We start from the raw sequence: 27,429 nt of genomic DNA, 5'->3' as shown, positions 1-27,429 counted from the left end.
CTCCTTGTTCTGTCATCTGCCACCACTGAGAACAGCCGGGCTCCATCCTCTTTGGAACCATCCATCAGGTAGTTGAAAGCTGCTATCAAATCCCCCCTCACTCTTCTCTTCTGCAGACTAAATAATCCCAGTTCCCTCAGCCTCTCCTCATAAGTCATGTGCCGCAGCCCCCTAATCATTTTCATTGCTCTTTGCTGGACTCTCTCCAATTTGTCCACATCCCTTCTGTAGCGGGGGAACCAAAACTGGATGCCATACTCCAGATGTGGCTTCACCAGTGCCGAATAGAAGGGAATAATCACTTCCCTGGATCTGCTGGCAACACTCCTACTGATGCAGCCCAATCTTCTCCCACAGTCTCTGGACTCATTCCAATTTCCACTCCTCGATCCCATCTTGGTACCTTTGAACTTCTTCAGAGTCTCCGTTAGAGCACTATTATTCTGAGACAACTCTCTGAGTCTCTTTTCCAGCTCTGAAGACATCTCCACTGGCTGCTGGACCTTCCCCTTCTCACACCTGGCGAGAAAATGTCACATTCTTGTTTTTGTTTAGTGACACGTCATCATTTGTCGTCAGTGAAAGTTGCTGCCGTAATGGGGCTGGACTTAGAATTCCTCGGCTTCTCCCAGCCTCAGAGCAGGTGCAGCACAGGCTGTGGCCGTACAACCTTCCCCCTGAAGATCCCATTAATATTCTTCAGCTCTGGCCTGGAGAGACCGGCTCTGGGGCAAAACAGGAATTGAGTCTCCACGGCCAATTCACTCCTGGGCCTCCCTGCTGGTCTTAGTGTTGTAGCTATGTGTGCACTCGGAACGGGACTGATTCATTACAATAGAAATAGTTTTCAGAGTAGTGTTTCCTAATATTCAACCTAAACCTTGCCGACCATTGCTCCCTGTTCTGTCAAAAAGCCACTGCACTCCCCGTCGGGGAATCGAACCCCGGTCTCCCGCGTGACAGGCGGGGATACTCACCACTATACTAACGAGGAAGTGGTTTATTAGTGGCCTGGGCTAGATGCTCATGACCTTAGCGCCTGTGAGTGGAACAGGAGCCGGACACAGAGATTCTTCAGCGTGGTGGGTTGATCGCTAGGACCCAGGAGCAGCTGGGAGGTGGCTCTGGGGGGAGCGATCGCGGGGCTCAGGCCCGGCAGCAGGAAGTGACTCGCAGCCGCTGCGGGGACTCTGGCTCCAGGCTCCTGGCGAGATCCCCGAGCCCCGGCGGCTGGTGCTGGGAGCCCGGAGCCCTGGCTGCAGCCGGGAGAGGGGAATCTCCAGCAGGGCCCTTCCCGCTGCTCCCCAGGAGCCTCTCCCAGGGCAGAGCCCCCAGCCCGGCCAGGCCCCTTCCCGGCCCCTGCCCCAGGGGGGCCCGCTCGGAGGGAAGGTGAGAGAGACCCGCCCCCCCCCCCCGTCACCCCCGGGCTGCAGGGGGAGGTTTGGCCCCAGGCTGCTCCCAGCGGAGCTGGCTGCGATTCCCGCCCTGGGCCCGGGAAAGCTGCCGCCAGCTCCCGGTGTGTGCGGGGCGGGGGGAAACCCAGGAATGAGGGGGGCAGAGTGGATAAAAATTCCCCCTAGATGGGCTGAGCCAGCTGTAGCGGGGCGGGGGAGCCACCCTGGGGCCTGCTGGGGCTGGGACAGCGACACGTGGGGTGGGCAAGGTGCGGGGACAGAGGGGATAAACGTTCCCTCCGGATGGGGTGGTGGGGCTTTTCCTCCCCCTTTCCCAGGATCTTAGCTCCCATTTTCCAGGGCCGTGTCCTTAAAGGCCCAGTGCATCGCAGAGCCCGGACAGGCCGCTCTCCCCCTCCCCCCCCCCCTAAGATGTTACTGAGCTGCTAAAGGAGACTTGATCCAGTGAAATATTTACAGCCCCCCCCCACAAAGCTCTCACTGTCACACCTGCTTCGAGTGTTTAAAGAATCCGGGTCTCAGTTCCTGTGTCTGCGTAAAGCCGCCCAGCGCTTCATCCGTGTGTCCCAGCCACTGTCCCTGTTCCCCTGAGTTTCACTCCTCTTGGAATCCAGTCTGGGCAGTTTCACTCCTGTACATTAGTTCCTTATAAAAACATTATTTTCATTACTCTGAGCTCTTCAGCCTAAACTTCATTAGCTTTGTGCGGAGGGACGTCATTGGGCCATATAATTCATATTTTTAATGGCAAATCATCATGGGGAATATTAATAGTTGCGAGTAGCTTCAGCAATCACATCTCCCAGTGACACTGTAACAGTTCCTGTTTCTATTGTAATGTAATTTGAGTGCAGTGCTGACTGATTTCATGGGCTGGTCTGAAAACTTCAATTTCCTTTGCTTTAGCCAACTGTTACTTTGTCTCTCTATCCAGCACCCTGATGTTTTTTCTCATGTGCCATTTGCGTATAGAAGAACATAGTTCCCAAATATTCACTAACAGACAGAAGTTTCAAGGTTGAAGGCACCTAGATATTTTTAAATATGCAACTAGTGGCCTCAATCATTTTAAAACTCAGTTCCTAAGGGCCTTAGAGTGTCTCATATAAAATGCTTTTCAAAAATAAATTTCTGGGTTTTTTTTAACTAGGGATAGAAATATAACCGCAAGACAGATTGACAACCCAAATAATTCAAACCCCATGAGTTATGCACCCAAAAGTCTAGAATTTAAACAAATAAATAGATACATTTTGTTTTTCTTTTATTACCTTTTTGTGTCTGAGCCTTTGGGGTGTACTGGCTTTATAGTTTTACTGCTACCCCTTCCAAACGATCCATATATCTAGGATGGTTGTACAATCCTGTAACATTCCATGCCATTTTGCACTTCTGGGAACATGGGATTTCACCACCTCTTGCAATTGAAAATTGATTTGAAAACCTTATTTCTGTAAGTAACCCCCCCATCCTGCACACTCTGAATGGCCCACTTTACTTTTCTATAACTTCATTTATTGTATGCATTGATGTGGATTTTTCTACCACGTTGTTTATGCTTCTAATTCCCTTTGTTTTCCATTTTTTGTTGTGATCCATTTCAGGGATGTCCTTTGTTATGACAGATGTACTGATTTGTACGGCCGCAATCAAAGAATTTTTAAAACAAATTGCTCTGTATCTCCTTTGCATTGGTCAGGTCGGGGGACACCGTGCTGACCTCACCTTGTTTACCTTTTGGTGAAACTAATGTACTTTGCCTCTTCTCTGTTTTTGCGGTGGTCTAGCTAATGCAGGTGAGGTTAGTTAACCCATGTGAAAAACACCCGTTTTCTTATAGACACAGACTAAGCTGCCGACTTCGATGTTAAATGACCCATTATTGTTCAAGGGCTGAAAATTCTGATACTGATTCTGTGTCTATTGCTTCTGCTCCTGTGCCAGGCGCTGCATATGAATGTCTGTGCCCATTTCTATGGGTGTCATGGAAAACAAATAAAAACTTTTAAAATTAAAAGAATTAGCAGAGTCTCCCCCAGCCCTTCTCACCAATTTCTCTTATTCCCTCCCCTTTACTTCTTCAGGGCTTGTCTGCGTGGTCTGATGTTAAAGGTGTGAAGTTAATCCATATGAATTCCAGAGCTTTAAACCCCTGTGTGGACGCTCTCATTCAGAAGTAAGGTGGCCTTAATTTTGACATTGGCAGTCAGGACAGCCAGATAAGTGCAGGAGACTTTCCCCCAAACACTACAAATCATCAGGTCTTTGGTTACTTCTTGAACATTTTTAAGTTTTGTATCGTCCAGGTGTAACGCACATGCGATGTTTCAAGTCCGAAGAGAAGGAGCGAAACAGTGGGGAACTCATCTCATCTTCCCTGAGTGTTGCCTTGTATAGAAACGCCATTAGGATATTTCCCAGTATCAGCTTTGGTCTGACAGAATTTCAGTAGATGGGTTGAGGTGGAAATGTAAGGTGATCGCGCTCCTCTTCTCTCTCCTGCAAAGGACAGGGCATCCCTCATGAGCAGGAGGGAAAAGGCCTGATAGTGTCATGGTAGATCCTGCTGTGCGCACAGAGGGTGTTGGCCTGACTGCTCTGTGATCCCCTTTATAAGGAACACAAACCAAGTGGCGGCACTCTTGTCCCATAGGAGTGAACTATAAAGACTCCTTTGATCCCTTGCCCTGGTGAGAGTGCGCCCTGAGGGGGACACACTGCACCAGAGTCCTGCCTGGCTTCATTCAGAGCCGTTCCAGAGCATGGAGAAGGTGACTGTCCTAAACACCTATCTCCCCTCCATGCTCTGATTGCCTCAGCTCTCAGGTGAGTAAAGAGGGAGTGGCCATACCATGTGACATGTGCCCAATGAAAACATCCGATGCAGCTTTGGAAACAAATACAGAGCATGTCTGGTAACTGCCCCACCCTACTTCTGGATGCTTTGGAGCAAGATCAGCCCTGCGCTGTGCACCTGTGCTGAGACACAACACGACAATGTGTGAAGTGAGCTTAATAGATTTTTGTTACACGTGCCGGACTGTGCCTCACACCTTTGTGAGCATGGCAGTCACAGACTCACCGATATGACCATCCCCATGTACGACAGGGGTAACAGACAATGCTGTCTGTCCAAGTTACATTTCCCCGGCAGTGCCTAGTTACAAGGCAAATATCCACATGCAACCCCCTCCGTTCGCGCGCACACACACACACACACACACACACACTACTCTCAGCTTACATTGGATTTTTTTAAAAAGAGACAAACTCATGGCCTTTGGCAGTCTGATCCTTGAGTGTTCAGGGCTGCCCTAGGTCTTGGTCTGATTTCCCTGCAGGATTCAGACCTCAGCCACACCGGTGTCAGGCCGGAGTCACTGCTGGCTCTGGCAAGGGGGACGTGCGGATGGGCCAATGGGATCAGCCTCTGCCTGCCTGTCCCTGGGGGCTGCCTGGGGAGTCCAGGGCAGCTCATTCTTCAGATGATGCCACCAGAGGGCTCCGGCTGTTGCTCAGGGAGAGGGGTTTACACTGCAATGGGGGGCAATCCCCCAAAGTGGTCCCTTTGATTCTGCTCTTTTTCTAGCATTTGGCTCAGAGATGCTATTACTGGAAGGGTCTAAAGAGCCTGGGGAGAATCGGGGTGGGACATGGACTCCAGCCCCGTCTGTAACCTCCCCCATCGCCCCTCTTGCCCCGACAGGCTGAGGAATCACGTCCACATTTCGCTCCAGATCGGCCCGTCTTCCAGGAGACAGGGAAGGGAAATGGCTGTGATGGAGCCAGCTCAGGTAGGGGATTTTCAGGGACCTGCTGGGCGGGGGGAGGGAGAGGCAGGGAAGAGACAGGGTGTGATAAACCTGCTGATTTTCTGGGTAGGACCATTGGCAGCAAAGGGGAGAGGGACATTTGCCCATTTCGAAAACAGGACATAAGCCCCTCCACAGTGCTGGACTCTGAACCCACTGGGCAGAGGCTGCTGTGAAATACGAAGGGAAGCTGTTGGGATTCTGAGCTGTTGGCTCACAGCTGTGGTTCCTGTATCAGCCTGTGGCTGGCAGGTGTGTGGGAAATGAAAAGACCCTGCCCTGCTCTGTGTGCAGGGCGGGACAAGGAGCTCTCATCTTCCCCATCCCCTGAAGCCTCCTAGCTGCTCTGACGGGTGGAGGTGGGATTCTGCTACTCTGGCCTCCCAGAGCTTCGAGTTTTTCCCCCTTTCCTGTGACTAGAGAGATTGTGGTTGGGGAAATAGGTGCTAAGTGGAGGTATTCTTGTTGTTTCAGATGCCGGTGACCTTCGAGGAGGTGGCTGTGTATTTCACCCAGGCGCAGGGGGCTCTGCTGGACCCCGCTCAGAGAGCCCTCTACAGGGACGTCATGCAGGAGAACTACAAGACAGTGACCTCGCTGGGTAAGGAATTCCCGTCCCCTGGGTTATTAGAAGCCGTGGAGTCCGTATGGATTAATCTGGTCAGGTTCTTCCCTCATCAGTGACCAGAGGGGAATGTTTTGCGTCATGCTCAGCTGCTGTGTGAGAGAGACCTGCATCTCTGTACCCTCCAGTGAGACACGGTGTCAAAACCTAATGGACATGCTAGCTCATCCCCACCCCTCCAGCTTTCAAAGGGGCAGAAATTCATTCATTGTCCTGTCTGTATTGATTCCCATTCACACACACAATCCTTATTTACCTCCCTTCTTGGGAATAGCTCCTGCGATTGGGAAGGTTTAGGCCTTGGCTACACTTGCAGCTGTACAGCGCTGTGAGTTAAACCTGACTTGGTGCAGCTGAGTAGGGAAAGCGCTGCAGTCTGTCCACACTGAGAGCTGCCCAGCGCACTGTCGTGGCCACATTTGCGGCACTTGCAGTGCCATTGGGAGCAGTGTATTATGGGCAGCTATCCCACAGAGCACCTCTTCCCATTCTGGTGCTGTGGGTTGTGGGAAGGGGGCGTGGGTGCGGGGGATTCTGGGTCCTGTCCCAACTCCCCGTGATGCATCACTTCGCATCCCAGCAATCCCTGTGTTTCCGTCCACATTTGGCGCCATCTTTCAATGATTTCTGTGCAGCGCGATCTGTCTGCGGGAAATGGAGCCCGAACTGCTGAGGCGTATGCTGACTTACCTCGCCAGCACGTTACGTTTGGCTGTCGAACTATTCCTTAAGATCCAAAGTGACAGTGAGGAGGCCGATGATGATATAGAGTTGCGTAACGCGTACGACACGAAATTGCTTGTGACATTCATGGACATGCTCAGCACTGTGGAACGCCGCTTTTGGGCTCGGGAAACAAGCACCGAGTGGTGGGTTCACATCGTCATGGATGTCTGGGATGACGAGCAGTGGCTGCAGAACTTTCGGATGAGAAAAGCCACTTTCATGGGACTGTGTGAGGAGCTCGCCCCACCCTGCGGCGCAAGGACACGAGATTGAGAGCTGCCCTGCCAGTGGAGAAGCGGGTGGCTATTGCAATCTGGAAGCTGGCAAATCCAGACAGCTACTGATTGGTCGCTAACCAGCTTGGAGTGGGAAAGTCGACCGTTGGAATCGTGTTGATGCAAGTTTGCAGGGCCATTAATCGCATCCTGCTCAGAAGACCCGTGACTCTGGGTAACGTGCAGGACATTGTGGATGCCTTTGCACAAATGGGGTTCCCTAACTGTGGAGGGGCGATAGATGGGACGCAAATTCCTATTCTGGCACCACCCCACCTAGGATCCGAGTACATTAGTCGGAAGGGGTATTTCTCTATGGTTCTCCAGGCGCTTGTAGATCACCATGGGCATTTCATTGACATTAACACAGGCTGGCCCGGAAAGGTGCATGACACACGCATCTTTCGGAACACTGGCCTGTTCAGGAAGCTGCAGGCCGGGACTTTTTTCCCAGAACGGAAGATCATGGTAGGGGAAGCTGAAATGCCCATTGTGATCCTTGGAGATCCCGCTTATCCGTTAATGCTGTGGCTCATGAAACCCTACACAGGGAGCCTTGACAGCAGCAAGGAACGGTTCAACTACAGGCTGAGCCGGTGCCGAATGACTGTGGAGTGTGCCTTTGGCTGTTTAAAGGGCCGCTGGCAATGGGAAGCTGGATGTGGGTGAAAACAGCATCCCCGTGGTTATATCCGCGTGCTGTACCCTCCAGAACATTTGTGAAGGGAAGGGTGAAAGCTTCACTCAGGCATGGACCTCCGAGGTTCAACACCTGGAGGCTGAATTTGCACAGCCAGAGAGCAGGGCTATTACAGGGGCCCAGCGCGGGGCTGCAAATATTAGGGATGCCTTGAGGGAGCAATTTGAGGCTGAAAACCAGCAGTGATATCTGGTGCCCTGCACAGAAGTGAAGTGCAGTGGTTACAATGTTAGTAGGAATCTGTGTTTGCTAAGCAGACTTGCAGTGCCTGTTTCTTTCCTGGGCTAAGGTATCTTTTACTTTATGCAATAATAAAGAATGTTTTCAAAGCCAAAAAATCCATTTATTGAAAAGAAACACAACTGCTTGGGAAACAGAAAGGGCAAGGGGGTAGGGTGCGGAATGGTACAATCTCAGATTTGCGTATGTCCTGTCTGGAGTTCTGTGCAATGAGGGCTGCACTTCAGGATGGCTAAAATGCCTGGTGATGGGGGTTGATTGCACAGGGTAAGAGTCATAGTTTTCAGGGCTGGGTGGTGAAGCTACAGGTGTTGGAGGCAACTGGTGGCGGTAAGAACCCAGATGTTGGGGAAAGTGGGTTGGAGGTGACATGGGGGCACAAGGGAAAGAGTTTTGGGACAAGCGCAGCGGGGGAGGCGGGCGCGGTAGTGCTCCACCTGCATGACTATGAGCGCCTGGATAGAGTCCGCTTGGTGCTCCATGATACTTATCAGCCGATCCATGCTTTGCTTCCGGTGCGCTGCGTTTTCCTTGCGGATCCTGCTTTCACTCTCCCTCCACTCCTGCGCTTTTTGATTCTCTTTAAGAGATTGATGCATCACTTCTTGCAGCGTGTCGTCTTTGCTTTCTTGCGGTCTCTTCTGGAGTTTTTGAAGTCTCTCAGCCGGTGATAACACGGACGGCTGAGATCTCAAGGTTGCATCTGTAAAGGCAAAATGCAACATTTAACAGAGGCAGCATTGTTCATACCAGACAGAGCAATGATTCCCCCGCACTTAAGGAGGGCGCACACAGTCTACACAATAGCATAATTTTCCCGTCCCAAAGAGAGCGCACATAACCCATGGGAGCCCCAAAATGGTGAGTAAGGGGGACTGATTGTTTCAGGGCTGTACTGTCCTCTGGGTTTCTGTGCCTTGGGGAGAGCCAACGGCTGCAGGGGGCACCTACACTGAACGCTGTCCCAACATTTTCCACAGGAGTTTGTCCTGGAAGCTATCTCGCTGCTGAGGGTGACCTGGGAAGCAACGGAGGGTCTTCTACTGCAATGGGGCCTCTGTCCTGGCCCATATGCAGCTTGCCTGTGTGCAGCAATGGTCCCCCCACCCCTCGCGCCACAGTGGCGTGGACACGTTAGCCTGATTGAGACAAGGACCACGGTGGCTCTCCCGATAAACCTGTGCAAGTGAATTGCCCACATTCTGGATGAGACTTTCGAAGAATTCCTTCCTGAAAAAAAAAAGCCGCTTACTGGGAACCTGCTCTTCTGTTTGTCCTCCACCAAGTACCGGCCGCTGCGAGTGGCCACCTTTCTCCTGGCTTGAGAAGAGCTCCTGGCTGCATGGCTCCAGGGATTCCAGGGTGTCTCCCCCCGCCCCAGCACCCTCACTCCCGCTTTCATCCTCCTCCCCCCACTCTGAAGTGTCCATGGTGGTGCTCGGAGTGGAGGTGGGGTCACCCCCAAGCATCGCGTCCAGCTCTTTGTAGAATCGGCAGGTCGCGGGGGGAGCACCCCAGCAGTCGTTTGCCTCGTGGGCTTTGTGATAGGCACTCCGCAGCTCCTTCACTTTAATCCTGCACTGCAGTGCATCATGATCGTGGCCCCTTTCCATCATGGCCCTTGATATCTCCCTGAAGGTATCATAATTCCTACGGCTGGAGCGCAGCTGGGATTGGACAGCTTCCTCCCCCCAAACACTGATGAGGTCCAGCAACTCGCCATTGCTCCATACTGGGGCTCGCTTGACGTGTGGAGACATGGTCACTGAGAGCACTCCACGCCTGGCTGAGCAAACAGGAAGGGGATTTTTAAAATTCCCGGGGAATATAAAGGGCGGGTCTGATGGTTGGTCACCTGAGGACAGAGCAGTAGAGTTCAAACTGATGACCAGAGTGGCTAGAACAGGCATTGTGGGATACTGCCGAATACTTCTGGAGGCCAATCGGAGCGCATTGGGCGGCCACACTGGCGCAGCAGCGGCAGCGCAATATTCTTTATTCCTCTCGGGGAGGTGGAGTACCAGCAGCGCTGTAGCTGCGGAGATACAGCGCTGTACGTGCCTTGCCTGTGTGGACGGGGAGTGAGGTACAGCGCTGGGGGCGGCTTTATTGCGCTGTAACTCGCAAGTGTAGCCAAGGCCTTAGAAATAGGCAGGAGTTTAACGCCAGAGCTGTGTGTGCATCAGCAAGGTCCCTAGACTGCACAGATCCTGGCAACTCCTAGTGAGGGTGTAAAAATTCCCCTCCCCTCCCCAGACGTCTGCCTCTCCCAAAGAGGGCTCAGCCACCACGTTCCCGTCCTCTTGGGTTCCACGTTCCCCAGCAGAGCACAGGGACAGGTTCCGCTCACAGAATGTCCTTGGTGACAGATGCGCTCTCATATCCTCCATGCACCCTGATCTGGTCTGATTTCCCCCCCTGCGCAGGATTTCCCATTCCCAAACCTGAGCTGATCTCCCACCTGGAACAAGGGGAAGAGCCATGGGTCCCAGATCTCCAGGCCTGCAAGGAAAGAGAGATCCTGAGAGGCGACTGCACAGGTGAGGACTGACACAGAAACCATCTGGAGAATGAAGGAAAAAGTTAAGAATCCCAAAAATGTGGTGTGAGCAAGGGCCCTCCGTTCTTCCTCATCTCAGCCAGGGCAGGGCTGTCGTCAGCAGATATTGGTCAAGATTTCCACCCACCCTGTTAACTGCAGGAGTTTCCTTCCCGTCTCTCCTTCCCTGTGAGTGTTTGGGTGGGATGTGGAGGCAGAATCCAATTGCTCAGTCTTTGTGTCGGGTTTTCCCTCGGTGCTATTCCTCTTTCTCCCCAACACAATGACTCCTGTCTGGATTGTCTCTCTCTCTTAGCAGGTGTTGAGCGAGGGAGTGAGAACGTGGAGGGGAATCATCATCAGGAAGTTCCCAGGGAAGTGGAACGACGGGGCACATTTGTTGGAAGAGCTGAAGGGAATTTTTCCCAATGCTGGGAACAGGGAGAAGCCTACAGAAATTGGCACAGGTCAGAGAGGCTTGTGGGAAACCACCCAAGGAAGAAACTGGTTGAATCTATTAAATGTGGGGGAGGTGACAAGGATCCCACAACCCAGCAGACAATTCCCAAGGAAGAGACACCCTGTCACTGCCTGCAGTGTGGGAAAGGATTCATTGTGAGATCACAGCTTGTTACACATCAGACAATCCATACTGGAGAGAAACCCCTTCAATGCTTGGACCATGGGGAAAGCTTCAATAATCGCTCAGACCTGAATAACCATGGGAGACGCCACACTGGAGAGAGAGCCTCTCAATGCCTTGAGTGCGGGAAATGTTTCATTTGGAAGTCAGAACTAATAAGACATCAGTTAAGCCACACAGGAGAGAGACCATATAAGTGCTTCGACTGTGGCAAAAGTTTCATACAGAGGTCAGACCTTCTTAAACATCAGGCAATCCACACAGGAGAGAGACCCCATAAGTGCTTAGACTGTGGGAAAAGTTTCAGACAGAGGTCACACCTTTTTAATCATCAGGCATTCCACACAGGAGAGAGATCCCATAAGTGCTTGGACTGTGGGAAAAGTTTCATACAGAGGTCAGACCTTCTTAAACATCAGGCAATCCACACAGGAGAGAGACCCCATAAGTGTTTAGTCTGTGGAAAAAGTTTTGTATGGAGGTCAGACCTTGTTAAACATCAGAGAACCCACACAAGAGAGAGACCCCATAAGTGCGTGGACTGTGGAAAAAGTTTCATACAGAGGTCAGACCTTCTTAAACATCAGAGAATCCACACAGGAGAGAGACCCCACAAGTGTTTAGTCTGTGGTAAAGGTTTCATATGGAGGTCAGACCTTGTTAAACATCAAAGAACCCACACAGGAGAGAGACCTCACAAGTGCTTGGACTGTGGGAAAAGTTACACACAGAGATCACATCTCATTAAACATGGGAGAATCCACACAGGATCTGAACTTCTGTGACACAGAGACAGAAAGTGTTAAGGAAAATGCATGTAATTGACTTAGATTCAACCTTTAGAGACATGTTAGAAAAGTGTGTCCTCCTTAGATAAACTAGAGCTTGGAGAGGTAAACGTGTATTGTTAAAGACATGGAAGAAGATGGTAACTGTAGTGGTCTTTGTTTCGCTGTATCTTGTTAGAGGTTAACAATGGAAGTAAACAGTTTCTGTCTAGGGCTGTATTCTGTGAATTCAGAGATCAAAAGGGAATATTAACATTTAGATAAAACTTGGTTGTAATAATGTCATTGTTTGTCTCCTGAAAGTTTGTGGTAAACTGTCTATGAACTGCTTTATGGAGAATCACCTCATGTTAATCCATGTAATTAATGACCAGTGATGTTTAGGAAATAGAAGGTTACTTCAAAAGCCTGTTGTTCAGCCAAGGACTGTGTGCTGTCGAGACGCTGCAAAAATTATTCTTTCTTCTCTGATCTGCCGAAGCGTTATTCGGGGTTGGAGTGTGAGTCGGAAGACGGAGATCTCCAGTCCCATCTGGACCACCCTGACATTGAAATTTGAACATTGGACTAGAATGTGATGAAATGTTTCTGTAAAGGACCCTTTGCCATTCTAAAGCATCATCTCTACAGTGAAACTGACCTAAGGACTGGCTTGGTGAATCTAAGTATTGGAATATCCACCAGTTTTGAGGATTGTCGGCCCATTCTTTGCAGTTTGCCCTAATTGAGCAATCTCAGTGTGGCCCCCCAGGACCCTGGTCACAACTTCTGAAATGCCTTGTGTGTGGAGCAATTTTCATTCAGCCATTGTGGCTCCTTAGCCCCTATGGATGGGGGGATGCCCTGTGACTACCCTCCCACACGGGACCCCCAGTTTCCCCAGTCCTTGGGGGTGGGGGGATTCCCCCATCGCTCTGACTCCAGCTGCTGCTGATGGGGGGGAATGCCCTGCATTTCCCCAGCCTCCACGGGGTCAGTCCCCAGGGCTCTCCAGCCCACGATGTTGGGTGGGGGGGTGTTCCCTGGGGCTCTGCAGCTGCTTCAGCTGGTGGGGAAACACCCCTGCAGTTCTTCCCTGGTGCTGGGGAATGCCCCGCGATTCCCCACTACCCAGGGGGGGTTGTGGGATCCCCCTCAGTTCTCCAGTGCCCATGCGTGCCTGGGACCCCTGGTGTTCCCAAGGACCCGCAGATGTGAGGCAAATACCGAGCAGCTCCCCAGGGACCGGGAGCATTGGGGAATTTCCCCAGGGGCAGGGAAGAAACAGGTCCCCAGCTCTCCACCCCGTGCTTTGGGGAATTCCCTGTGGCTCCCCAGGCCCTGTGAATGGGGATGAATCCCCCCTAAACCTCCCCAGAGGCCAGGGGGTCGGGAATTCCCCTCGGGAATCCGCCCCCAGCGCAAGGTGCAGGGAGGAGATCCTTTGAAGCTCCCTAATCCTCACTTGTGTGGGGGAATCCAGTCTCCGCAGGCATTGGGGATCCCCCCTTGGCTCTGCACTCCCCCTTGTCATGAGTGGGGGGGATACCCCGCAGGTCTGCAGTCCCCATGATTCAGGGGGACCGTGGGAGCTCCCTGGCCACTGCAGGCACCTGGGCAACCCCTGCAGCTCCCAGCCTAGGTAGGAATCCCCCAGAGTTCCCCAGTCCCTGGGCGGGGGGAATCCCCCTGACTGCCCAGTGCCTGTAAGTGGGGGGGGGACCCCTGGAGCTCTGGGCATGGGGGAGTGCCCCGTGGCTCCCCAGCCATCACCGGCAGGGGAATTCTGCAGCTCCCCACTCTGCACGGGATCTCCCAGAGCTCCCCAGGGTGGGCCCATGGAGCTCGCTGGACACCACAGGTGGCAGGGTAAACCCCACAGCTCCCCAGCCTGGGGGGAATTCCCGCAGATCCCCAGCCCCAGCAGATGGAGGATCCCCCACAGCTCCCCAGTTGCTGCCAGTGTAGGGGAGCCTCAGAGCTCTTCAGTCCCCCTGGTGCTACCTAGCCCTTGCAGGCAACAGGGTAACCCCTACAGCTCCCCAGCCTAGGGGAAGAAATCCCCCAGAGCTCCCCAGTCCTCTGGAGGTGGGAGATCTCCCACAGCTCACCCTGCTGTAAACATCTGTTCTCACTTTCAGGTGACATGGTAAATAAGAAGTGGGCAGCATTATCTCCCGTAAATATAAACAAACTTGTTTCTCTAAGTGATTGCCTGAACAAGAAGTAGGACTGAGTGGACTTGTCGGCTCTAAAGTTGTACATTGTTTTGTTTTTCAGCACAGTTATGTAATAACAAAAAATCTACATTTGTAAGTTGCACTTCCTTCTTAAAGAGATCGCACAACGGTCTTTCTATGAGGGGAACTGAAAAATACTATTTCTTTTATCATTTTTACAGTTCAAATATTTGTAATAAAAATAATATAAAGTGAACACTGTACACTTCGTATTTCGCTTTTTAATTGAAATCGATATATTTGAAAATGTAGAACAATATCCAAAAATATTTAATGAATGTCAATTGATATTCTATTTTTAACAGTGTGATTAAAATGGCGGTTAATCACAATTTTTTATCACAATTAATTTGTTTGAGTTAACCGTGTGAGTTAACGGCAATTAACAGACAGCCCTACTTTTTATCTTTCTTCTTTTATTACAATGATGCTAAAATTTTTGTCAGTAACACAGCCAAGTAATGCAGCGGTGCAGAGTAAAGCAGGTTTGGCCTCTTCAGAAGGAAATGGGTAAATTTGTTCTCCAGATTTTGAGTGTTAAGATTCTCTGGGATTTTGCTTCATGAACAGGAAAGTGGTTTGTATCCCACCCAGCATTGCAAGATTCTCTCTCTTTCCTGATGGCGGTTCTGTCACATATTTTGATATTAAATCAGTTTGAGAGAAGCTAGCTCAGATTTTCTAAGGACTTCAAAAGACAAATGATCATTCGCTGAAGTAGTCCTTTCTGATTTTCTTTTCACATTTCCCTAGCCTCTGTCATGAGATTTTCCTCTTCATTGAACAATGACAATGATCAGTATCTATCAGCAAAAGCACAGGGCGCGAGTGCTGGATATGCACTCCAAGGGTCTGTCTCCACCACTGTTGGTCAACGCTCTCCCATTGACCCAGCACGGGTGTAGACACCTCAATAAGTTGACCCCAGTTTTTTTCTGTGCTAGTCCAGATAATTTGTAGATGGGAAGGGTTTTTTTTATATATATATATATATATATATATATATATATATATATATATATATATATATATTATGATGATGATGATGATGCTAAAACTTTTCTAACTAACACAACTGAATAATGAGAAGTGAAGCCTGTTTACCCACTTCAGATGAAAATGGGTAAATTTATTTTCCTGATTTTTTTGAGTCTACGGATTCTCTGGGATTTTTCCCCAAGCAGCTAGCCGGAGGGTCAGTCTGGGTGCCCAATATAGAGCCCTGTCCACCCGCCACCCCCTCAGTTCCTTCTTGCCGGCTGAGGGGGGTGGATATTGGAGTGAACACGAGCAACACATCTCGAAGAACAACAGTTACGAGGTGAGTAACTGTTTTTCCTTCTTCGAGTGCTGGTTCATGTCCATTCCAATCAGGTGACTCCCAAGCCCAAATTCAGGTGGTGGGATCGGAGTCTTCCACTGATTGGAGCACTGCGCTGCTGAAGGCCATGTTTTCTCTAGCCTGCCAGGTGATCGCATAGTGTATGGCAAAGGTGTGGATGGAGGACCATGTCGCCACTCTGCAGATTACCCTGCTCCGAAGCACTAGAATGAAGACTCCATCATCTTCATCTGCATGCCCCACTCCTGAGAGAGGGCGACCTGCTGGAGAATTGCAAGAACTGAGGCATTAGTAGGGCCACAAAAGGTAAGGGGCATGCCCTGATTTTTAAAGTTTTGTGCAGCTCCATGCGTCATGGTCCTCATCAGTGAGCGAGTCTTTAATGTTCCTCGTGATTGTCCCTCCCACAACCAGTGGCCAGGCACTATGTTGGGGAGACTATGCAGTATCTTACTGGCTACACAGAGGCCAAAGCATAACTCCCTTAGAGCAACCCGGCCTTGGGCTCCCTCCCAGACAGCCCACTTCAACATGATGGGGATTGCTGAAAATCTTATTCATCACATCAAAAAGTTCCACCAATCCCAAAGGATCCAATACATTATCCACCAAGTTAAGGAATACTTCAGTTCTGACCCAAATGCACGCTTTACAGCCAATTCTTATTAACTCAACTAAGATTTATTAAAAGAAGAAAAGAGAGAGTGTGTTGGTTAAACTATCATTATACATACAGACATGCACAGAACCCTTAGGTCACTTTCACTGTAGAGAATTGCAAAGAGTCCTTTACAGAATCATTTCATCACGTTCTAGTCCAATGTCCAAATTTCAATGTCAGGGTGGTCCAGATGGGACTGTAGATCTCCATCTTCCGACTCACACGCCCCCTCCCCCCCGAATAACTCTTCGGCAGATCAGAGAAGAATGGATCATTTTTGCAGTGTCTCGACAGCTCACAGTCCTTGGCTGAACAACAGGATTTTGAAGTAACCTTCTATTTCCTAAACATCACTGGTAATTAATTACATGGATTAACATGAGGAGATTCTCCATAAAGCAGATCATAGACAGTTTACCACAAACTTTCAGGAGACAAACAATGACATTATTACAACCAGGTTTTATCTAAATGTTAATATTCCCTTTTGATCTCTGAATTCACAGAATACAGCCCTAGACAGGAACCATTTATTTCCATTGTTAGAGGTTAACAAGATATAGCTAAACAAAGACTACTACAGTTACCATCTTCTTCCCTGTCTTTAACAATACACGTTTACCTCTCGAAGCTCTAGTTTATCTAACAAGGACACACTTTTCTAACGTCTGTAAAGTTTGAATCTAGGTCAATTACATGCAATTTCCTTAACACCTTCTGATTCTGTGTCAGAGAAGTTTAGATCCTGTGTTGATTCTCTCATGTTTAATAAGGTGTGATCTCTGCGTGAAATTTCCCCACAGTCCAAGTACTTGTGGGGTCTCTCTCCTGTGTGGATTGACTGATGTCTAACAAGGTTTGACCTCTGTATGAAACATTTCCCACAGTTTAAGCACGTGTGAGGTCTCTCTCCTGTGTGGATTCTCTGATGTTTAACGAGGTGTGACCCCCATATGAAACCTTTTCCACAAACTAAACACTGGTGGGATCTCTCTCCTGTGTGGATTCTCTGATGTTTAAGAAGGTCTGACCTCTGTATGAAACTTTTTCCACAGTCCACACACTTATGGGGTCTGTCTCCTGTGTGGATTGCCTGATGTTTAACAAGGTCTGACCTCCGCAGGAAACTTTTCCCACAATCTAAACAATTATGGGGTCTCTCTCCTGTGTGGATGTGCTGATGTTTAACAAGATCTGACCTCTGTATGAAACTTTTCCCACAGTCCACGCACTTATGAGGTCTCTCTCCTGTGTGTAATGCGTGATGTTTTAAAAGAGTTGACTTCCGACTGAAAGTTTTCCCACAGTGGAAGCACTTGTGAGGTCTCTCTCCTGTGTGGATTCTCTCATGTTTAATAAGGTCTGACCTCCATGTGAAACTTTTCCCACAGTCCACGCACTTGTGGGGTCTCTCCCCTGTGTGGATTCTCTGATGATTAACAAGGATTGACCGCCGTATGAAACTTTTCCCACAGTCTAAGCACTTATGGGGTCTCTCTCCTGTGTGGATTGCCTGATGATTAACAAGGTCTGACCTCTGTTTGAAACGTCTCCCACAGTCGAAGCATTTATGGGGTCTCTCTCCTGTGTGGCTTAGCTGATGTCTAATTAGTTCTGACTTCCAAATGAAACATTTCGCACACTCAAGGCATTGATAGGTTTTCTCTCTTCTGTGGCTTCTCCCATGGTTATTCAGGGCTGAGTGATTATTGAAGCTTTCCCCACAGTCCGAGCATTGAAGGGGTTTCTCTCCAGTATGGATTGTCTGATGTGTAACAAGCAGCGATCTCAGAATGAATCCTTCTCCATAACCGAGGCATTCATAGTGTTTGTCTTCCTTGGAATTTGTCTGCTGGGTTGTGGGATCCTTGTCTCCTCCCCCACATTTAATAGATTCATCCACTGTCTTCCTTCGGTGGTTTCCCTGCAGCCTCTCTGACGTGTGCCAATTTCCCCAGGCTTCTCCCTGTTCCCAGCACTGGGAAAAATTCCCTTCAGCTCTTCCTACAAAGGTCCCCTGTAGTTCCACTTCCCCAGGAACTTCCTCATGATGATTCTCCTCCTTTTTTTCACTCACTCGATCAGTACCTGCCGGGAGAGAGAGACAATCCAGACAGGAGTCATTGTGCTGGAGACAAAGAGGAATAGCACCCAGGGAAAACCGGACACACTAAAGTTGCGAATACTAAACAATTGGATTTTGCCTCCGCATCCCACACAAACATTCACAGGGAAGGAGAGATGGGAAGGAAACTCCTGCAGTTAACAGGGTGAGTAGAATAGTGTGAGCAGTATCTGCTGACTACAGCGCTGCCCTGGGTAAGAGGAGGAAGAACTGAGGGCAGTTACTCACACCCCGTTTTTAGGACTCTCAACTTTTTCTTCATTCCCCAGATGGTTTGAGTGTCAGTCCTCACCTGTGTGGTCACCTCTCGGGCTCTCTCTTTCCTTGCAGACCTGGAGATCTGGGACCCATGGCTCTTCCCCTCGTTCCAGGCGGGAGATCAGTTCAGGTTTGGGAAGGAGGAATCCTGTGCAGGGAGTGAAATCAGACCAGATCAGGGTGCGTGGAGGATTGAGAGAGCGTCTGTAATAAAGGACATTCTGTGAGCGGAACCTGTCCCTGTGCTCTGCTGGCGAACATGGAACCCAAGAGGACGGGAACATGGTGGCTGAGCCCTCTTGGGAGAGGCAGATGTTTTGGGAGGTGAGGGGAATTTTTACACCCTCACTAGGAGTTCCCAGGATCTGCGCAGTCTAGGGGCCTTGCTGACGCACACACAGCTCTGGCATTAAACCCCTGCCTATTTCTAAGCCTTCCCAACTGCTGGAGCTATTCCTAAGAAGGGCAGTAAATAAAAATTTTGTGCGTGATTCTGCCCCTTTGAAAGCTAGAGGGGTGGGGATGAGCTAACATGTCCATTAAGTTTTGACACCATGTCTCACTGGAGAGGGCACAGAGATGCAAATCTCTCCCAGTCTAGGGGCCTTGCTGATGCACACACAGCTCTGGCATTAAACCCCTGCCTATTTATAAGCCTTCCCAACGCCTGGAGCTATTCCCAAAAAGGGAGGTAAAAAAGGATTTGGTGTGAATGGGAATCAATACAGAAAGGACAATGAATGGATTCTACCCCTTTGAAAGCTGGAGGGATGGGGATGAGCTAGCATGTCCATTACGTTTTGACACCGTGTCTCACTGGAGAGGGCACAGAGATGCAAGTCTCTCTCACACGGCAGCTGTGCATTATGGAACCCATTCGCCTCTGATCTAACTGACCAGGGAAGAACCTGACCAGATTCAGACATACGGACTCCACGGCTTCTAATAACCGAGGGTACGGGAATCCCTTACCCAGCGAGTTCACCATCTCGTAATTCTCCTGCATGACGTCCCTGTAGAGAGCTCTCTGAGCGGGGTCCAGCAGAGCCCCCTGCCCCTGGGTGAAATACACAGCCACCTCCTCGAAGGTCACCGGCATCTGAAACAACAAACGTCCCCCACTCAGCACCTGCTGCTCCAGCCACAATCCCGCTAGTCATGGGAAAGAGTGAAAAGCTCTGGGAGGGGCAGAGTAGCAGAATCAGACCCCTACCCATCAGAGCAGCCAGGAGGCTTCAGGGGGTGGGAGAAGGTGAGAGCAGGGCAGCGTCTTCTCATTTCCCACACGCCTGCCAGCCATAGGAAGCAGAGCTCTGAGCCGGGGACAGGGACAGGAATCCCAACAGCTTCCCTTTGTATTTCACAGCAGCCTCTGGCTAATGGGTTCAGGCTCCAGCCCTGTGCAGGGGGGGGTTTGTCCTGTTTTTGGAATGGGTGAATGTCCCTCCCCTCCCGCTCACCAATGGTCCTACTCAGAAAATGAGGAGGTTTCTCACACCCTGTCTCCCTCCTCCCTCTCCCTCCCCCTGCCCAGCAGCTCCCTGAAAATCCCCTACCTGAGCTGGCTCCATCACAGCCATTTCCCTTCCCTCTCTCCTGGAAGATGGGCCGATCTGCAGTGAAACGTGGATGTGATTCTTCAGCCTGTCGGGGCGAGAGGGGTGATGGGGAAGGTTACAGAAGGGGCTTCAGTCCATGTCACACCCCGATTCCCCCCAGGCTCTTCAGACCCTCCCAGTAACAGCATCTCTGAGCCAAACACTAGAAAAAGAGCAGAATCAAAGGGGCCACTTTGGGGGATTGCCCCCCATTGCAGTGTAAACCCCTCCCCCTTAGCAACAGCCGGAGCCCTCTGGTGGCAACACCTGAAGAATGAGTGTGCTGGACTTCCCCGGCAGCCCCCAGGGACAAGCAGGCAGAGGCTGATCCTATTAGCCCATCCGCACTCACCCCTTGCCAGAGCCAGCAGTGACTCCGGTCTGACACCGGTGTGGCAGAGATCTAAAACCTGTCTGGAAATCAGACCAAGACCTAGGCCAGTCCTGAACACTCAAGAATCAAAGCCCCGAAGATCATGAGTTTGTCTCTTTTAAAAAAAATCCAATATAAGCCCTGGTCTTCACTACGAGTTTAGGTCGAATTTAGCAGTGTTAGATTGATTTAACCCTGCACCCGTCCACACGACGAAGACGTTCTTTCCAACTTAAAGGGCTGTTAAAATAGATTACTGTACTCCTCCCCTGACGAGAGGATTAGCGCTGAAATCGACCTAGCCGGGTCGAACTTGGGATAGTGTGGATGCAATTCCAGGAACTATCCCAGAGTGGTCCATTGTGACCACTCTGGACAGCACTCTCAACTCAGATGCACTGGCCAGGTAGCCAGGAAAGGCCCGTGAACTTTTGAATCTCATTTCCTGTTTGGCCGGCGTGGCGATCTGCAGGTGAGTGCAGATCTCATCAGCAGAGGTGACCATGATGGAGACCCAGAATCGCAACACAGCCCCAGCATGGACCAAATGGGAGGTACGGGGTCTGATCGCTGTATGCGGAGACGAATCCGTGCTATCAGAACTCTGTTCAAAAAGACGAAATGGCCAAATATTTGAAAAAATTTCAAAGGGCATGAAGGACAGAGGCTATAGCAGGGACCCACAGCAGTGCCGCATGAAACTGAAGGAGCTGAGACAAGCCTACCAAAAAACGAGAGAGGCAAACGGCTGCTCCGGGTCAGAGTCCCAGACATGATGTTTCTGTGATGCCATTCTAGGTGGTGCAGTACCACATGTGGCAGCACCCAGGAGACATACGGTACCGGTGAGCTGAGCGGGCTCCATGTTTGTTGTGGTGTGTCGTTTGCACGGGTAACCCAGGAAAAAAGGTGAGAAACGGGGGGGGGGGGGGGGGGGAGCTGACGACATTTATCCAGAACCACCCGCGACAATGTTTTTGCCCCATCAGGCATTGGGAGCTCAACCCAGAATTCCAATGGGCTGCGGAGACTGCGGGAACTGTGGGATAGCTACCCACAGTGCAATGCTCCAAAAGTCAACGCTAGCCACAGTACTGTGAACGCACTCTGCCGACTTAATGGTCTTAAGTGGAGACACACACAATCGACTGTATAAAATCGATTTCTAAAAAATTGACTTCTATAAATTTGATCTCATTTTGTAGTGTAGACATATCCTAAATTGGGAGCAGTGTGTGTGCAGGAAGGGAGGAGGGTATCTGTGGATAGTTCCCTTGTAACGAGGCACTGCCAGGGAAATGTAACTTAGACAGACAGCATTGTCTGTTACACCTGTTGTACATCAGAATGCAGGGGCGGCCCTAGACTCGGTGCCCTAGGCAAACCATGGAATTGGCGCCCCAAACCCCAAGGGCAGATCTAAGCTGAGGTTTTTGATAAACTGAGAAACATTTGCCCCTTTTTTCCTTTTAATGTTTTTTAAACATTTTTTTTTTAAACAGAGGCTTAATTATTCAGTTTGTCTGTCTGGCCAACCAACGTTTCTTAGATCAGATAAAATAGAGACACAAAATATTCAGGATAGATTTGTACACGAGAGCGAGATACTATTTCAGTCTGATTTCAAATAAAAATGTATAAAAAATGTTAATTATAATTTTTATTATTACAAATCCAAAATCATCCATTACTCTATCCTGCTTTAACTGCCATTACCACCACATCCAATATAGAAAGAAATAAGAAAACTCTTCAATGAACGTTAACCTGTATTTACAAAACACACTGAATAAAAAACACTCTGTGCTCTTAAAACATGACTTTTCTTGCTTTAAGTTTTCAAAATTCAGTCACTAGTTCTTTTAGATCCAGTTTTCCAGCTATTTCGTGCTCTATTGACATTGTTAGAAGTCCAACAAGTCTCTTTTGCACCATTGTTGAATGCAGATATGTTTTTATCAATTTTAACTTTGAGAAGCTACGTTCCCCACTAGCTACGGAAACTGGCAAAGTTAAAAAAATGCATAGAGCTATAAAAACATTTGGAAAACTCTCTGAGAGTTTATTTTCACAAACAAACTTCAGTACTTCTTCAGGAGTGGAATGTTCCTTAAGTCATCTTGAAAAAGCCTGAAGCTCCCTACAAAAATCTGTAGCATCAATGTCTTTCGAATTTTCATGAGTCAATGCCGACTCCAGTTTTATACAAAATTCTAATATCCGTTTTGTTGTTCTCTTTCGCATGCTGTGGATATTATATAGAAAGCCAAATACTGACTCTAGCTGCTGCATCTGTTGAAATCTTTCGTCAACCGAGTGAATAGCAGTACCAAGGACTGCGAAGTAGAAATTCACTTTGAACCTTTGTTTTCGGTTCTGAATGGGTGTGTCTCGTCCTTCATACGAAAACTGCTGTTTCTTTTGCTGAATGTGAACTGGCACTGGCTCAAATGCTGTCGGAAAGTCTATTTCTTCAGCAAGCTCGAGAGAATCTACTAGTGTTCTTTCAAATTCATCACTTCTGAATTCCTCCAGAGTATTTTCAGTTTGCTGCAGTTTTTGAATAGCAGAATGTATCTTCAAGTTCTTTTCCTGAAGCTGCTTACTAGCGAGGTTAATCTTGAAAAGGATATTCTACCACAAAATGAGTGAAGTCACAAATTTGAACTTGAAAAGGCCATTTGCAAGAGCTTCTGCATCTGAACATGCCGTATTGCCAGATGATCCAGTAAAGGCAGTATCATCAGAAATTTCAATTGGGGCATCAGAAATGTTTCTAAGTTCATAGTGAAGCGGCTTCAAAGCATCAATGCGACTCTCCCATCTTGTCTGACTAAGTGGTTTCACAGTTAGAGAATTCACATGGCGAGTCAGAATCTCCCAACGGCGTGTTCAGCCTGAGAAAAACACATAACAGGTCAAAGAAACTGCTTGCCTCCAAACAGCATCTAGCAGCATCATTGACAACCAAATTCAGAGAATGCGCACTGCAAGGAACGAAAAAGGCCCTAGGATTGATTTCCATCAGTCTCCTTTGCACACCGTTGTCTTTAGCCTTCATATTACTCCCATTATCATAGCCTTGGCCACATAAGTTTTCAACAGATTGTGACATTGTTTCAAGCTCTTGTAGAATAGTTTCAGTCATAAAGGCTCCAGTCATCTCCTTGTGGTACGAAACCCCCAAAATGTTCCTTTATGAGTACTTCAACATTATCTTCATCAGCAGACTTTTCCATAGCCAGAAAACGAATCATCGTCATCATTTGTTCAACATGACTCACATCTGGTGTACAGTCCAGTATTATTCAAAAGTATTTGGCAGAATGGGCAGCTTCTACAATTTTCTTTTTAATGGTATTTGCTAGGATTTGCATCAGTTCATTCTGCATATTTTTTCCTAAGTAATGAACCTGTGTTTCATGATCAGTTATTTTACGTAGATGCTCCTTCATGACTGGATCAAACAAAGCTAGGTATTCAACCAATTTTTAAAAGTTTCCATTACCTGGAGCGTATAATTTTTCATTTTTACCGTGGCAGCGGACGCTAAATTTTGCCCACCAAGAACTCTCACCAGGGCAAGAGATCAAAGGAGTCTTTATAGTTCACTCCCATGGGACAAGAGTGCCGCCACTTGGTCTGTGTTCTTATAAAGGGGATCACAAAGCAGCCAGGCCAATGCTTTCCATACGCACAGCAGGATCTACCATGACACTATCCGACCATCGCCCTCCTGCTCATGAAGGACGTCTTGTCCTTTGCACGAGAGAGAAAAGGAGCGAGATCACCTTACATTTCCACCTCAACCCATCTACTGAAATTCTGACAGACCAAAGCTGGTACCTGGGAAATATCCCAATGGCATTTCCACACAAGGCAACACTCAGGGAAGATGAGATGAGCGCCCCACTGCTTCTCTTTGGACTTGCAAAATCGCATGTGGGTTACACCTGGACTATACAATACTTAAAAAAATGTTTAAGACATGATCAAAGACCTGATGATTTATAGCGTTGGGGGGAAGGTCTCCTGCACTGGTCTGTGGCTGTCCTGACTGCAAATGTCAAAATTAAGGCCACCTGACTTCTGAATGAGAGCGTCCACACAGGGGTTTAAAGTCCTGGAATTCATGTGCATTAACGTCACACCTTTAACATCACACCATGCAGACAAGCCCTGGAGAAGGAAAGGGAAGGGAATAAGAGAAATTGGTGAGGGGGGCTTGGGGTTGACTGCTATTTCTTTTAGTTTTAAAAGATTTAATTTGTTTTCCATGACACCCCCACACATGGGCGCAGACATTCAGATGCAGCGCCTGGCACAGGAGCAGAAGACACACCATCAGCATCAGAGTTTTCAGCCCATGAACAATAATGGGTCATTTAACATCAGAGTCAGCAGCATAGTCTGTGTCTATAAGAAAATGGGTGTTTTTCCCATGGGGTAACTAACCTGCATTAGCGAGCCCCCTGCGAAAACATAAACGAAAGGGTGAGGTCAGCACACTGCGTCCCCTGGCCTGAGCAATGCGAAGGACACATAGAACAATTCATTAAAAAAATTCTTGACTTTGGACGTACAAATCAGTACATGTGTCAGAATGAAGAACATCCCTGAAATGGATCACAACAAAAATTGTCAAACATAGGCCATTAGAAGTATAAACAATGTGGGAGAAAAATCCACATCAATGCATGCAATAAATGAAGTCATAGGAAAGTCAATTGGGCATTTCAGAGTGTGCCGGATGGGGGGTTACTTAGAGAAATATGGTTTTAAAATCAATTTTCAATTGCAAGTGGGGGAGGGGAATCATATGTTCCCAGAAATGTAAAATGGCATCAGCTGTTACAGGATTGTCCAACCATTCTAGATGTATGGATCCGTTGGAAGGGGTAGCAGTAAACCTACGTAGCTAGTACACCCCAAAGGCTCAGACACAAAAAGGGAATAAAAGAAAAACAAAAATTTATTTCTTTATTTCAATTCTAGACTTTTGGGTGCATAACTCATGGGGTTTGAATTCTTGGGGTTGACAATCTATCTTGGGGATATACATCTGTCCTTAGTATAAAAAAAACCCCAACAACACATAAATTTATTTTTGAGAAGTATTTTATACGAGACACTCTAAGGAGCTGAGTTTTAAAATGATTGAGGCCACTAGTCACATATTTAAAAATATCTAGGTGCCTTCAACCTTGAAACTTCTGTCTGTTAGTGAATATTTGGGAACCAAGATCTACACACAAATGGAACATGAGGTAAAAACACTACAAAGACAAAATAACAGTTGGCTAAAGCAAAGGAAATTGAAGGCATTTTGAGACCAGCCCATGAAATCAGTCAGCACTGCGCTCAAATTACAACATTACAATAGAAACAGGAACTGTTACAGTGTCACCGGGAGATGTGATTGCTGAAGCTACTCGCAACTATTAATATTTCCCATGATGATTTGCTATTACAAATATAAATTCCATGGCACAATTACATCCCTCCGCACAACGCTAATGAAGTTTAGAATGAAGAGCTCAGAGTAATAAAAATAATGTTTTTATAAGGAACTAATGTGCAGGAGTGAAACTGCCCAGACGGGATTCCAAGAGGAGTGAAACTCAGAGGAACAGGGACAGTGGCTGGGACACACTGATGAAGCGCTGGGCGGCTTTACGCAGACACAGGAACTGAGACCTGGATTCTTTAAACACTCGAAGCAGGTGTGACAGTGAGATCTTTGGGGGGAGTCTGTAAATATTTCACTGGATCAAGTCTCCTTTAGCAGCTCAGTAACATCTTATAGGGGGGTGGGGGAAGAGCGGCCTGTCCGGGCTCTGCGATGCACTGGGCCTTTAAGGACACGGCCCTGGGAAATGGGAGCTGAGATCCTAGGAAAGCGGGGAGGAAAAGCCCCAATGCCCTATTTTTGCAACCACTGCAGCTGGCTCAGCTCATCGGGGGGAACTTTTATCCCCTCTGCCCCTCATTAGTCCCGGGTTTTCCTCTCCGCCCTGCCTGGCGGGGTCTATACCCCGGTTCTCCTCCCTCAGTTCCCCCACATGCCGCTGTCCCAGCCCCCAGCACTGCCCTGGCTGGCTCTCCCCGCCCCGCACGCACTGGGAGCTGGCGGCAGCTTTCCTGGGCCCAAGGAGGGGAATCGCAGCCAGCTAGGCTGGGATGATTTACTTGGGAATTGGTCCTGCTTTGAGCAGGGGGTTGGACTAGATGACCTCTTGCGGTCCCTTCCAACCCTGATATTCTATGATTCTATGGAGCAGCCTGGGGCCAAACCTCCCCCTGCAGCCCGGGTGTGACAGGGGAGGGAGGTGTCTCTCTTACCTTCCCTCCGAGCGGGGCCCCCCTGGGGCAGGGGCCGGGCCGGGAAGGGGCCTGGCCGGGCTGGGGGCTCTGCCCTGGGAGAGGCTCCTGGGGAGCAGCGGGAAGGGCCCTGCTGGAGATTCCCCTCTCCCGGCTGCAGCCCGGGCTCCGGGCTCCCAGCACCAGCCGCCGGGGCTCGGGGATCTCGCCAGGAGCCTGGAGCCAGAGTCACCGCAGCGGCTGCGAGTCACTTCCTGCTGCCGGGCCTGAGCCCAGCGATCGCTCCCCCCAGAGCCGCCTCCCAGCTGCTCCTGGGTCCTAGCGATCAACCCACCGCACTGCAGCATCTCTGGGCGCATGTTACCACCACTTAGAGGGACCAGGCAGCAAGTGTGAAAAATCGGGACAGGGGATGGGGGGTAATAGGAGCCTATATAAGACAAAACCCCAAATATCGGGACTGTCCCTATACAATTGGGACATCTGGTCACCCTACCAGCACTGGTGCAAAAGTTGGAGCTGTCTGAGCCGGACTTGTGGGAAAGAGAAGCAAAAGGAGAAAGAGCAGAAGTACGGGGGAAGGAAAATGATGCCTGAGGGGAAGGGTGACAGCAGAACTCCAGTTTCATATCCACCAGGGTGCAGGGCCGGCCTCAGGGCCTTTTCCCTTGGCCCCCTGGACTCCCCATCCTGCACCCCCTTTGCCACTAATCCTTGCCCCCTTCTGCACCCTAACTCCTACACTGTGCCCCAAGGCTGGGTTGCTTTA

The 27,429-nt window shown here is 49.2% G+C and overlaps 3 protein-coding genes and 1 non-coding gene across 9 annotated transcripts in view; 2 read left to right on the top strand and 2 right to left on the bottom strand.

Annotated features, from left to right (window-relative positions):
* Window positions 1-14,178, top strand: part of LOC122172934 (zinc finger protein 84-like) — a 47,319-nt gene extending 33,141 nt beyond the window's left edge. The window contains exons 3-4 of the mRNA XM_065564612.1: window positions 10,220-10,333; window positions 10,649-14,178. Coding sequence (XP_065420684.1) covers window positions 10,220-10,333; window positions 10,649-11,760 — 1,226 coding nt within the window. The 3' untranslated portion in view covers window positions 11,761-14,178. The remainder of the gene's footprint in view (window positions 1-10,219; window positions 10,334-10,648) is intronic.
* LOC101948742 (zinc finger protein RFP-like) overlaps window positions 1-27,429 on the top strand; it is a 1,201,957-nt gene that overhangs the window by 724,492 nt on the left and 450,036 nt on the right. The gene's annotated exons all lie outside the window — the stretch shown is intronic.
* TRNAD-GUC (transfer RNA aspartic acid (anticodon GUC)) lies at window positions 923-994 on the bottom strand. Its single transcript has one exon. It is a non-coding gene; the product is annotated as a tRNA-Asp (tRNA).
* On the bottom strand, window positions 8,027-26,987 carry LOC103307105 (zinc finger protein OZF-like). Of its 6 annotated transcripts, XM_065564561.1 has the most exons (7): window positions 26,682-26,963; window positions 24,795-24,861; window positions 24,340-24,518; window positions 19,925-20,012; window positions 19,341-19,467; window positions 18,403-18,516; window positions 15,984-18,073 (listed from the first exon to the last, which is right to left on the bottom strand). In XM_065564561.1, exons 4-7 carry the CDS (start codon window positions 19,946-19,948, stop codon window positions 16,674-16,676), a joined length of 1,665 nt encoding a protein of 554 aa, XP_065420633.1. In that variant the 5' UTR covers window positions 19,949-20,012; window positions 24,340-24,518; window positions 24,795-24,861; window positions 26,682-26,963; the 3' UTR covers window positions 15,984-16,673. The 6 variants fall into 6 exon arrangements, with proteins under 6 accessions (XP_065420635.1, XP_065420633.1, XP_065420632.1 ...); XM_065564563.1 differs by lacking the exons at window positions 15,984-18,073; window positions 18,403-18,516 and adding an exon at window positions 8,027-8,496 and having other exon boundaries at window positions 26,682-26,987; XM_065564560.1 differs by lacking the exons at window positions 24,340-24,518; window positions 24,795-24,861 and having other exon boundaries at window positions 26,682-26,975.

Source organism: Chrysemys picta, chromosome 12, assembly GCF_011386835.1.
Source record: "Chrysemys picta bellii isolate R12L10 chromosome 12, ASM1138683v2, whole genome shotgun sequence".
Classification (NCBI taxonomy): Eukaryota; Metazoa; Chordata; order Testudines; family Emydidae; genus Chrysemys; species Chrysemys picta.
This window is presented reverse-complemented; position numbering and strand designations above follow the sequence as displayed.